The sequence below is a fragment of the Sinohyriopsis cumingii genome, chromosome 14 (assembly GCF_028554795.1).
Source record: "Sinohyriopsis cumingii isolate HCF-2022 chromosome 14, ASM2855479v2, whole genome shotgun sequence".
Lineage (NCBI taxonomy): Eukaryota > Metazoa > Mollusca > Bivalvia > Unionida > Unionidae > Sinohyriopsis > Sinohyriopsis cumingii.
In genome coordinates, this window is record NC_142974.1 from 81,552,040 (window position 1) to 81,564,591 (window position 12,552).

The following is a 12,552-nucleotide window of genomic DNA, read 5'->3' on the forward strand; positions in this document are numbered from 1 at the left end:
TTTATATTGTCTTAATAGCATTTTCGGTAAATTTATCAAGCATGTCAACTCTTTCATTTTCTGTTATTGGTTTTGGTTCTTCACCAACAGCACCTTCAAGTTCTTCTTCAAGTTGAGGGACGGGTTTTGGCTGAGCGGCAGCTATTTCAGCTGGAAGATCTCTTAAAATCTTTTCTGTCTGTTTGGTTCTTCGTGCTATATTTTCAGTTTGCTCAGCAATTTGTCGTATTGCTGGAAGAAGACCCTTAGTAACTTCTGGAACTCTGAGTAACCTTTGTAACATTTTTTTTAAAAGTCTTTATCTTCTGCATATTCAACTTGCGCTTCTTGTTGTTCTTGCAGTTGTTGTTTAAGAGCGCCACGAACAGGAAGATATATTTCTTAATTGCTTCTAATCTTTCTCGAACTAATCTACTCGTGCCAGATTCCATTATTTATATATTAATGATTCAATTGCTCACACATTTATACTCTCGGTTTGATGTTATTGACCTTATATTTTTCGTTTTCGTAGAAAGCTTAAATTTTCAAAAATGGACCTTCTAGCAAGTGGTCTGTTAACCCTCTCTGTTGCTTATATCTAAACAGGTGCCTTATATAATTAAGTGTCTCTGTATGCAGGATTCCAAATAAAAATTACTTTGACAATAAACAAATAGTTTCTGTTTGTGGTACAAGATCTGTAAATCAGCCTTAACTATCTACCTGCAAAACACAAAAGTGGCACAAATGTCTCTCTAATCATTTTTGTGTATGAATTGCATACCGCACAGTGTGCAATTCTATTTTTAATTCTTTTGCAACAGGTTGCTCTGGTGTTTCTTAACTTTTACTTGCCAAGCGGGAATCTGGGCAATGTTTGCTCCCTGTCCGATAAAACCTTATACTTTGTGTAAAAATTGGCAAACAACCCAGTATGTGGATTTTTATTGGCTTTTCCTGCAATATCGATTTTGTACCGGTGATTCCATACAATAATCATACATTTACACCATCTAGTAAAGAATTAAATATTTTATTGAATTCATGTTAAAGAACATTACCTTCAAGTGCATAAATCACATTTCACTTGTGTTGAATATACCAATAAAGGGACACAAATATACAAACTAGTGTTTGTTTAACAATATGCACACAATTGAATACAAATATATGTCGTTACTAAATCATCGATTGAGAAATGATACATTTAATTTATATATAATCCTCGAAAAATACGACCATATTTAGCTGACAAAATAAATGATCAATAACTGCATTTTAGATACTGACAAGTTATAATGCTTATTCATGACAACACTCAGTTTTAATTTTACTGGTGACACATCAGTTTGATGCAATATTTGTCTGTCTAGTGTATTAGTGTATTAATTAATCTGAAAAGTGTGACGTGGCACATACTGAGTAGTACCCAAGCTTGAAATAGTTCTCCACTGTTTATTTCTTCTTTCTCTAACAAAATAATACAAAATTGGGTTTTATGAACATGCATTTATTTTTTATTTTTTATCTTCTCCCTACATGACTTGGTTGCTGAAACAAACTGTACTGTGCAGGGCTCACATAATTGTTCACTTCGATATCGTATCCCTACAAGCGTTGGTTGGCACATATAACTATACTGACCTAGTACCTCATATCTACTACAACTAACAACCATCTCATTCTGTTAAAGGACACATGGTACTAATTATACGGAAGAACTATGAACCAGTCTACAAATGGGTGAAGAAATAATAGAGTATTTACGAGTTTGGTGGTCCATAATTGGTTAATAATGAAAATTAAAATTTTAGTAAAAATATCTTTTGAGAGCTTATCCTATCTGTAATTTTAAAAAAATGTAGACAAAATTCTATTGATGCAATTTTAGTATTTTTACAGGCTTGACTCAGGAGTACTCAATAATGAAAGTATCAGCTGATTCCTTTGGTGCAGAATCAATAACATGTGTTTCATGCACATGTATATAAACAAAATGCCGCGGCTCATATGGTGTTCTCCACACATAAGCTTGCACCAAGGTTAGATGTGCATGGAAAATTATAGGTCTCATCATCAGCACCCAGAAATTTTAAGTTATTGAATTTTGAATATGATCGTGTTTCCATATGTTTATTACTTTTGTTGAATTAGTACCGTGAGTCCTTAAAGAACTGTATAATAGTTTATAGTAAACAAATGAACTTACAAATTTTTAAATTTTCTTCTTTCTTTCGATTCTTTCTTACTTTCTTTCCAATCTTACTTTATGACTTTATGTCGTACCTTACGACTGGTTTAGTACATGTCACTAGGTATACTGAAAGAATATGGACACATTTTTCTGCAAACTTCCAACTGAGACTAACGTTTCCTTCACTTATAATTGCCACATTGGACCGTGGCTGAAACGAACAACGAAGCCGCTATGTCCTGGTTCAAAGAATATCTATTCATGTTCAAAATGATTCATTCACAGGGGTTACGACTCCTTGATATACAATAAACAACTAGTAAATAACGATGAGCCATAGAACCTCGAAATTGTTTAAACTAGGGACTACTGTGGTTCCTAACCATACATCAATAAAGATGATAACTTGCGCAGCAGTGACGAGTTCACTCTCCACATCTTCGGCCCCGAGCTTGATTCCCTTTGCTTCACAAACAAGGACGCTCAGTCATTGTCAAGGTATCTCCAAACCGAAAGAATACCATACAGTCACATTTGAATAGTTGAAAGTATTGTGTAAGTTTTGAAAACGTGTGATTCTATCGACGCACAATAAAAGAGATACATTTTAAATAAATATTTTTTTTGTTGAATGTTTAACAGGATTTCTTCAATGGGGATTCGTACAGTAGTCAGATGTACTGGGAGAAGTATTACGATAATCCGGGTTACTTTCACCAAACTGCGCCAAACTTTGCACTTCGGTACCCCGCAGTCGGACGGAGGAGTTATGACCGATCATCTAATGTCCTTGACACAAGGGACCGTAAACAGAGTTCTTCAGTCAGCAAAAGCAGGATAGCCATCACTGTAGCAGTAGTTGTCACGATTTGTGCTATAATTGCCGCAATTATCGTTGCTGTATATTTTACAAGCATACGTAAGTAACTCTCTATGACTGTTTGTCCATTACGGTTGTCTTTCTCTTACGTTTTTATGTCTGTGTCTGTGTATTACTAATTTGTAACTACGCATATACACACTAATGACTACGATGCAAAGAAACGTGCAAACACAACAAGGACACATATACTAACTTTGCTGTAAAATAAAACGCTTTGATTTAAACACTTTCTTCATATCAAAGATGCCAAGCTTGTGCCACTCTCTTGACTACATCAATGGTAGTTCATACTAAGATTCTTGTGCCACTCTCTTATTGACTACGTCAGTGGTCGTACTTGACATATTAATTACTTTTGTGCCACTCTCTTGACAAAATAAAGGGTAGTAGTTCATATTAATACTCTTGTGCCACTCTCTTGACTACATGAAGGGTAGTACTTAATATTAATTACTCTTGTGCCACTCTCTTGACTACATAAAGGGTAGTATTTCATATTAATTACTCTTGTGCTTCTTGTGCCATTCTCTTCTTGACTACATAATGGGTAGTACTTCATACTAAAGACTCTTGTGTCACTCTCTTTTTGACTACATAAAGGGTAGTAATTCACATTAATTACTCTTGTGCCATTCTCTTTTTGACTACATAAAGGGTAGTAATTCATATTAATTACTCTTGTGCCATTCTCTTGACTACATAAAGGGTAGTACTTCATATTAATTACTCTTGTGTCACTCTCTTCTTGAGTACATAAAGGGTAGTACTTCATACTAAAGACTCTTGTGTCACTCTCATTTTGACTACATCAGGAATAGTACTTTAAACTAAACTCGCATGCTTGTGTCACTTTCTATTTGACTACACCAATGATGCTACATCATACTAAAAACTCCATGTTTGTGTCACTCTCTACTTGACTACACCAATGATGACATTTCATACTAAAGATGTTGTCTGTGTAACTCTTCTCTGACTACATCAAGGTTAATTTTTTATTCATGCTCAAGATGGGATGTAGCATAGTTCTTCCTCTGAGAGCAATGCTTTTGTATTTAATGCATTTTTTCTAGTTTCGATAGATAAGTAATATCGTTCATTTTAACTAATATAAGAAAAATTTCTTCTGTTATATGTTAAATATGCTTTTATTTAAACTTTTTATATCTTACCAAAATGAACATATACAATGTACAACTGTAGTTTTGTATACTGTCAATTATTTATTATTATTATTATTATTATTTATTATATTATTATCATTATTATTATTATTATTATTATTTAAATTTTGGGATATAATCTGTATATACTGACAGATATTCATATGTCTTTAATTGTGTAATGTCCTTGAACTCACCTACACATTTAGAGTTGGATATATTTGACATTTGTCAATGTTAGTTCAATGGGTGTCAATTGTGTCAATACTTTAAGAACTTTGACCATTTCTCTGGTGATGTGCCTTGGGGATGGGAGTTATTTTGCATGAATTTTAAACGAATTCCAGAGTTGCATGTCCTGTCAGACTGGGATCAATGGATTATACCCCAGAGTCTTCTCTACTCTTAACATTAAAACCATTGAGAGGCACACCTTTGTAACCATGTATATATGTTACTGCATTTTGATATGTCACAGAGTAAAATGAGGTTGGGTCTACGTTTTACCTTACTCTGTTGTGATTATGGGCTGATCCCAAAAGGGCCAAATGACTTGCTCCTTAGTGGTCACATGGGTTTCATTGGCCAATCATTTGTTGGGGCTTGCAAGTGCGTACAGTTAACTGAATTATAATTTAAGCATCACTTTTTACTGAACCACAAAGGATCAGAGACATAACCCTTATTCAAGATAAGTAATTTGTGGAATTTAAGTCCCACCTCCTCCATTATGCTGTATGGGCAAATATGAATGAGGTGGGTTTTTTGTAATTAATACTTCACAACCATTGGGGGTAAAGTATTCATCAGATAAAACGACATCATATTTTTCCATACAAATGCAGTAACTTTTTTATTATATACTCATTTTCATATTCTATTTAAGGCTTAATTATAAAAAGTACACAACAAGAAAAAATGTAATTGAATTTATGCTGTATTCCAAAATAAATACACTACTGTAGATTCATCAAAACAGAGTAACAATATTAAAGCACACATAGCACTACCCAGCGGCCTTTAAACTTTGGCAGCTCTACAGTAGTTTAAAAACTAATTGTCTTTTTGGTCTACTTAAAATTGAAATTTAGAGTCATGTCGTGAATGAATGCGCATTGCTACAACTGTGTCAAGGAAGTAGGTCTACTTCCCTTTTGTCTTCCAATTAACAAAAACCTGTGCTGAATATGGTGTTTGGCCACAAAACACTAAACATTGATAATTGTAGAGATAAAGAACACTTAGAAACATCTAATTATTGAACATTTGTCCTTTGCATTACTGACATTATTTTTACAATGGGAAGCTTTACTTAATATTTCTATCAGATAAAGAACCACATTTGTTTAGTTTTTCATTTGCCACTAATAATTTTTGCTATCAACAGTTTAATGTTTTCTGCCCACCATGGGTGGATACAAATTGCCAATTGCATGACACTGTGGTTTTAGTTACCCATATTACACACTGACTGATTAATTGTTTTCTTTATAAAAAATATATTTGTTTCTTTTTCAGCTGACAAAAGAGCTGAATCAGTTATTATCAGAAAAATGGAAGGTAAATTTAAGTATGATAAATGTTAAAAATGTTATGAGCATAACACGTAGTCAATTTAGTCATTGACAATCATACTGGTGAAAATGATGACCTATGAAATCAGTAAAATATTATAATCCTTTCCTGAACAGATTTGATCGCCTTGCTGATGGATGTTCTGAATGTGGAAACTTACCAGCTACTTGTTCATATTCAAATACGACTGATAGTTCAGATTTATACAATGATTATAAAAGTAGAAAATGCAGTTGTAGAAAAACTAATTTTTTATACAGCAATGATATTTGTAATCATGATCACTGTGAACATAGTTTTAATACTTTTAATGTCTCCTTGCGTGCCTCTAATAGCATTGATATTAATCTCATGAATTTAGGAGTTTCTAGTAAAGTTTTACACATAGGTCATTTAAATATTCAGGGTTTTCGTGGAAAGATTGATCAAGTGAAGTTACTGCTAACCTCTCCAAATAATAATATCCATTTTTGGGACTCTCAGAAAGAATATTAACAGAAAATCAGGGTGAAAATTTCTTGTATATCAATGGCTATATGACAAACCTTATCAGAGGATGGGAAAGCAGGTGGTGGTGGGCTCCTTGTGTATGTTAGAACTGGTATTATTTGTAAAAGACAGGAAGACCTAAAAATATGGGAAATCTAATCAAATTGGCTACAGATCACTCCATAAAAAACTAAGCCCTATTAATAGGTTTTTTGTACAGACCCCCATTGTCACATACTGATTGGTGTGAATATTATAAACTTCAAGTAGATAAAATTTCAAATGAAGATAAAGAATTTTACATTCTAGGTGATATAAATAGAGTCTCAATGATCAAATAAAAGGGGATTGGATTAATTTTCTTGCTTCATTAGGTATAGAGCAACTAGTAAATGAACCCACCAGAGTAACATCTACCCTCTAAAACACATATAGATCATATTTATACCAATACAAAAGAAAATGTTTTGGAAGTAATGGTTCCAGAGATTGGTATAAGTGACCACTTTGCAATTTTTCTAACATGTAAAGTCAATGGCAAATCAACAAAAAATAATATTCATAAATCCATTACTTATAGATCCTTTCAAAACTTTGATACTGTTAAATTCCTGGAGTATCTGAAACAGATTCCATGGAATACAGTCCAAATCTTTGAAGATATTGATGATGTTTTAGATACTTTTCATCAGTATAGTGAACAAACATGCTTCTTTAAAAACACACAGGATAAAGAAAGACCACCAGCCAGGGTTGATCTCCCCAGAACTTTTAGAAGCAATAAAGCAAAGAGATCAACTAAAATCAGTAGGAAATCAAACTGACTATAGAGTTTGGAGAAATAAAGTTAATAAAACAATACGTCCAGCCAAACAAGCCCAATAGAAAAAGGTGCTGGATGAAAACCAAAATAACCCGAAAGCTATCTGGAAAATGTTTATGGGGCTAATTGGTGCAGTTAAATGTATGAGTAAACCTGAAATTTTATCCCTCAGTCATGAGGCCATTTATACTGATAATCCAACTGACATCAGATATTTTTAACAACTTTTGTTCAGATTGCTGAAAAACCTAAAGAACCCAGAACTTCATATCATCATCAGGAACTCAAGCATTTTTGTGCTAAAAAGCTACCAAACAATATAAAGTTTGAAGTTCCTAAATGAGTCCAGAATTTGTGTTGAAATATATAAAGAAAATGAATGATTGTAAAGCTACAGGACTTGATATGATTGGACTAAACTTAGCTGCACCTGCAATTGTAGAGAGTATTGCAATGAAAGTATTAGGTCTAATAAATTTCCAAACACATGGAAAACTGCTAAGATTATACCATTGCATAAAACAGGAACAAAAGATAAATGTAAATAACTACTGACCCATCTCTATCCTTCCTTGTCTCTCCAAATTACTAGAAAAACATTCTTTCTCAACTATTTGAACACTTATAATCTTGTTCATGATAATCAGTCTGGCTTTCGCCAGAATCACTCCTGTGAAACTGCACTTGTGTTTTTTATTGACAAATGGCTGAAAGCATTAGATCAAGGAGAAATGGTAGGCACTATTATGGTTGATTTTCATAAAGCTTTTGATCTTGTAGACCATGAAATTTTGCTTGAAAAACTAAAAATCTATCAATGCAGTGAAAACTCCCTAAACTGGTTTACTTATTACTTAACCAATAGAGTGCAAAAAGTATCTTTAAATGGTCAACTTTCTGAATGTAAAAATACTGATTGTGGAATACCACAGGGCTCTATCCTTGGACCTCTGTTATTCATTCTATTTATCAATGATTTACCACTTGAGATTGGAACTTCAATTTCTTCCACTGACCTTTATGCTGATGATACTTATACACTGTCTGAGATAGGTAATACCAAAACGGTACTTGAAAATAGCTTGCAAGATGCTCTCAACAGACTTCAGGTATGGTGCATAGAAAACAGTATGATCATAAATACAGTAAAATTGAAAGCCCTACTAGTTACAACACAGCAAAAATGAGCAAGGTTAGATAGCGACAAACTCCAGGTTCTATTTGACAATATGACCTCTCAAGATAGAATTCTTGGTGTATTTGTAGATAACAATCTTAATTGGTCTATTCACATTAAAAATGTTTCAGAAAAGGTTAATTCTTATCTTTGGCTACTGAGGTAAATCAAAAACATACATTCCTCTTCAGTATAGGGTCATCTTTTATAAAAGTTATATCAAGCCATATCTGGACTACTGTAATGTAATTTGGGGCAATACCTCTAATTCAAACATAACAACACTTTTAAGACTCCAAAAGAGGGCTTGCCATTTAATTCTAGATCAATGTATAAACAATTTTCAGGATGCAATGAATAATATAAAGGTTTTGACAGTACAAGAAGGAATATTTCTTAGAAAGGCCAAATTGATGTATAAACTTTCCAGAAAAGCCAGTTCTCTCTATCTAAGCAATATCTTTCACTAAAAGAAATGCTTATGGTACTCAAAATTAAGATCCATAAGAAGTACAAATTACATTATACCAAGGCCAAAGAAAGAATTGTTTAAAAAAACAATTCAGTATTCTGGTCCACTGGTATGGTACAACATTTCCAGTGACATAAAGCAGGCTCCTAGCATTTCTTCTTTTCATAATCAATGTCATAATTGGATGAAATCTTTAGACAATTGAACAGTTCTAGTACAAAAAATACCGCCAGCTTTTTCTGTAATTTTGCATCATTTTCGTAGTTGAATTTTTCAATATAGGATGATATTTATGTTTTATATATGTATTCACAGATGCCTGCACATGTGTTCCAGGCTTGATAATTTGAATTTTTAAATTAATTATTTAGTGTCAAGCCAGATTCTTCACATAATGTTGTATATACTGTAAATATTGTACATAACAGACAGAAGGCCTCAAGGTAGATTAGTTCTGTAAATAATTGAGTTACCTTCTCTAATTAGAGTCTTTATTATTATTATTATTATTATTATTATTATTTTCAAAGATACCTGATAAGAAACACATCCTGCACTTAGTCTAGTAGAACATTTTATTTTTGTTTTCTCTTGTACAAAATTTTCTTGATAATTAACCCATAGCCACTTCAAATTAATGTATAATAATAATAATAATAATAATAAGGACTTTGTATTAAGTGCCTAATCTTTAGAAGCTCTAAGCGCTTTACAACATTAGGCAACACCTATAAGATGAAAACATATAATAATATTATTACAAAAACAAACACCATGAAATTAGAAAAACATTAAAAAAATTAAAAAAGACATGCTGAGAATATTTCAGGTAGGAAACATTATTAGGTCTTTAAGTTTGTTCTTGCAGTCAAAATAAGTGTGTTTTGAGAGCCCTCTCAAATGTGATCACTGTGTCTTTGTGTCTAAGTTCATTGGGCAATTCATTCCACATTGCTGGGCCCTGGTATAGGGTTGGTATACTCGACTTATCATGGTAAAAAACATTTTATCATGGTAAAAAACATGGGTATGTTCAGTAAGCAGGGTAACTTCCCTGGACTTATGAGAAAAAAATAATCTGAGTATAAAATAAGAATATGAAAAGCAGGGTCAGTTCCCAGGGCTTGTCGTCAGAAAAAAACCCCAAGTATAAAAGATGTGTATTTCCAATTAGCAAAACATTGTTTCATAATCAGCTGAGTTAAAATAATTTGTAAAAAATGAAGAAACACTAAGATAAACTGATAGGAACAGATTATCTGTGTAAAGGCTCTTTATTATTCTAACATGACATACCAAGACCAATCCTTGCAATTTTTTTAAATGTACTTTTAAATTTTGTAGAACAAATTAAGAAAGCATTTTCCAGTGAAAAATTCTCCCACCCCACATATCAATAATTTACTGTATTCTAATACTGTAAACATTAGTAATTAAATATTACCGGTCAATGTGTCACATTTTATTTCACCTCAAGACTGCATGGACTTCACCACTTAAATCTGCTTTTACTTGACTTAACGTTAATAAAATTTTGCATGAATGTTTCACTCACACATATGGATTAAAAGTTAGCAATACTTATTCGGTGAACTGCAATTCAAGTCCAAAAGAGATCTGATGGCACTTGATGAATATTGGTATGTACAGGTTCTGGAAAATGGATAAAAATTATGTTTAGTTTGTTGAAAATTTATATGTATATGACATTTTTATGGAGGTAGTTCATAGTGTAACTTTGTTATTTCTTGAATATAGTTACCAGATTGAAGACATACCAAGGAGAAGTTGGTTTAGTGAAGGAATGGAATGAAAACCTTACAGACCCTGCTTCACCTGTATACATATCAGAAGCCAACAACTTCATATCTGCTGTAAGATTTGTTCCATCTTTTGTTGTTTATTCCCCAATTTTTTCTCACATATGTTAGTGTGGTGAGATCAAGGTATTACTTCCTGACAATATTGGTGTTCAAATCTAACATACAATGGTGCACGTCAAAATATGAATGCTGGAGAAACACCTGAATTTTAACAGCTGTGTGAAGTTCTGTGTGTGTGACCCACTGTGATACATTGGGGTGGGGTGCTCCCAATATTTATTTGAATTACTATAGAATTCCCACCCTGGCTTGTTTTTGTAGGAAGTGAAATTAGTGATAGAGAGAGGTAAAGCTCCGAGCCCCCCGTCAACAATACTGACAATTAAATTATTAAGAACACAAAGGTGAAATTCAAAGAATAACAATCGAATACAAATTAAACGATATTAATTTCTCAACCAATCCTCTTCCTCTCGACCATGTAACAACCTATTTCATCACGTGATTATAGTGTGAGATGGCTTTCCCCTATACTTGATTTCTACTCATCTGTGTTACTCCGCCAATTCCTTTCCTCCTTCCATTGTTTCCCATACTCAGATTCTTCCTATCCTCTTCTCCTTTTGTTTCCTTTCCTCCTCCTCCTTTTCTCTCTCCTTCTCCAGCAACTAGGCTTGTTCTTGGCCTACTGCCTTGTTTTATCCTATCTCTCTGAGACTCGGGACTTGACTACCCGGTAGTTCTGTCCCCAAAAGCTTCCTACGAAAAACACAAAGATGTTAGCATGTTTTGTGAGCCATCTCGCTCACACTACATCAACACTCAATCAATCATCAGATCAAGGCTATCTACATATTTGTTCACGCATTTGTGCACATCGAAAAACCCACACGTTCTTATAGAAACAACGTTGCAATAAGAGCGGTATCCTGCTTATTTTACAGAAACAGCTAAATTGCGTCACATCAATATATATATATATATATATATATATATATATATATATATATATATATATATATATATATATATTGATGTGACACAATTTAGTGATATATATATATATATATATATATATATTCTTAATCTCATTATTCTCAACAATATCACAACAATCAGACGCATTTCTGTACATTATGCTCCCACAAGTGTACACAAATATTCAAATGTCCATATTATTTAAATTTAGACACTGCAACCATTTCCAAAGTTACAATTTAATTCAACAATTACAAAATCTAGAATATCACATAAAAATACTCTAGTTTACCACGAAGTAACTAAATAGCGAATTACAGTATTAATTCTGACGAGCGAGCAATCTACATAGCTCATTTCTCAAGTACGCATGTGAATTGAACAATACAAAGGTAATTCTACATACTAATGATTCTAGTAAGTAAATATACATACTGCACATAATTACAATTACAATGCCGTAACATTCTGCAACAATTGAGCAAATAACTCACTGACCTTTATGAAGCTTTCTGTCCTTGAATGTACCAAGGTTTTTCCCGCCAAATCATGAGTGGCTCCCAGAGTTATTGCTACAACTTGTCAGCACGATGCTTCACAATGACTAATTCGTTCCCAGCCCAAATGACTGTTAAATTCTGGTTTGAATTGATAGCCCCACCCTTCCTCAGCTCTGATTGGATATCAATTCTACCCCAGTCAGTCCAACCTAACAGACGAGCCTCAGGCCATCTGTCAATGTGGGGAGATTTACAACAGCATCGATGGTCCTGTGTTCGAGCACAAAGCTTCTAACATCTACATGTTAGTTTTGATACCTAACGGAGCGGCTCTTGTACAAATGCAAATCGCCACAACAGTGCAGGGTCGACATACTCATGGTGCTAACCCATTCCTTTGTTCCTGACTTACGTAATCGTGGGCAGGCAAATGTGACAAGCTGAAAAGGTGTGTCTCCTTGCTCTGGATAATTCATGATTATTAGTAATTAGT

General features: G+C 33.3%; 1 protein-coding gene across 1 annotated transcript in view; it reads left to right on the forward strand.

Annotated features, from left to right (window-relative positions):
• The window catches only part of LOC149784233 (MAM and LDL-receptor class A domain-containing protein 1-like), a 262,408-nt gene that overhangs the window by 11,097 nt on the left and 238,759 nt on the right, over positions 1–12,552 (forward strand). Inside the window, exons 2-4 of the mRNA XM_089932965.1 lie at positions 2,819–3,095; positions 5,741–5,782; positions 10,517–10,632. Of these exons, the coding sequence (XP_089789091.1) occupies positions 2,819–3,095; positions 5,741–5,782; positions 10,517–10,632 (435 nt within the window). The remainder of the gene's footprint in view (positions 1–2,818; positions 3,096–5,740; positions 5,783–10,516; positions 10,633–12,552) is intronic.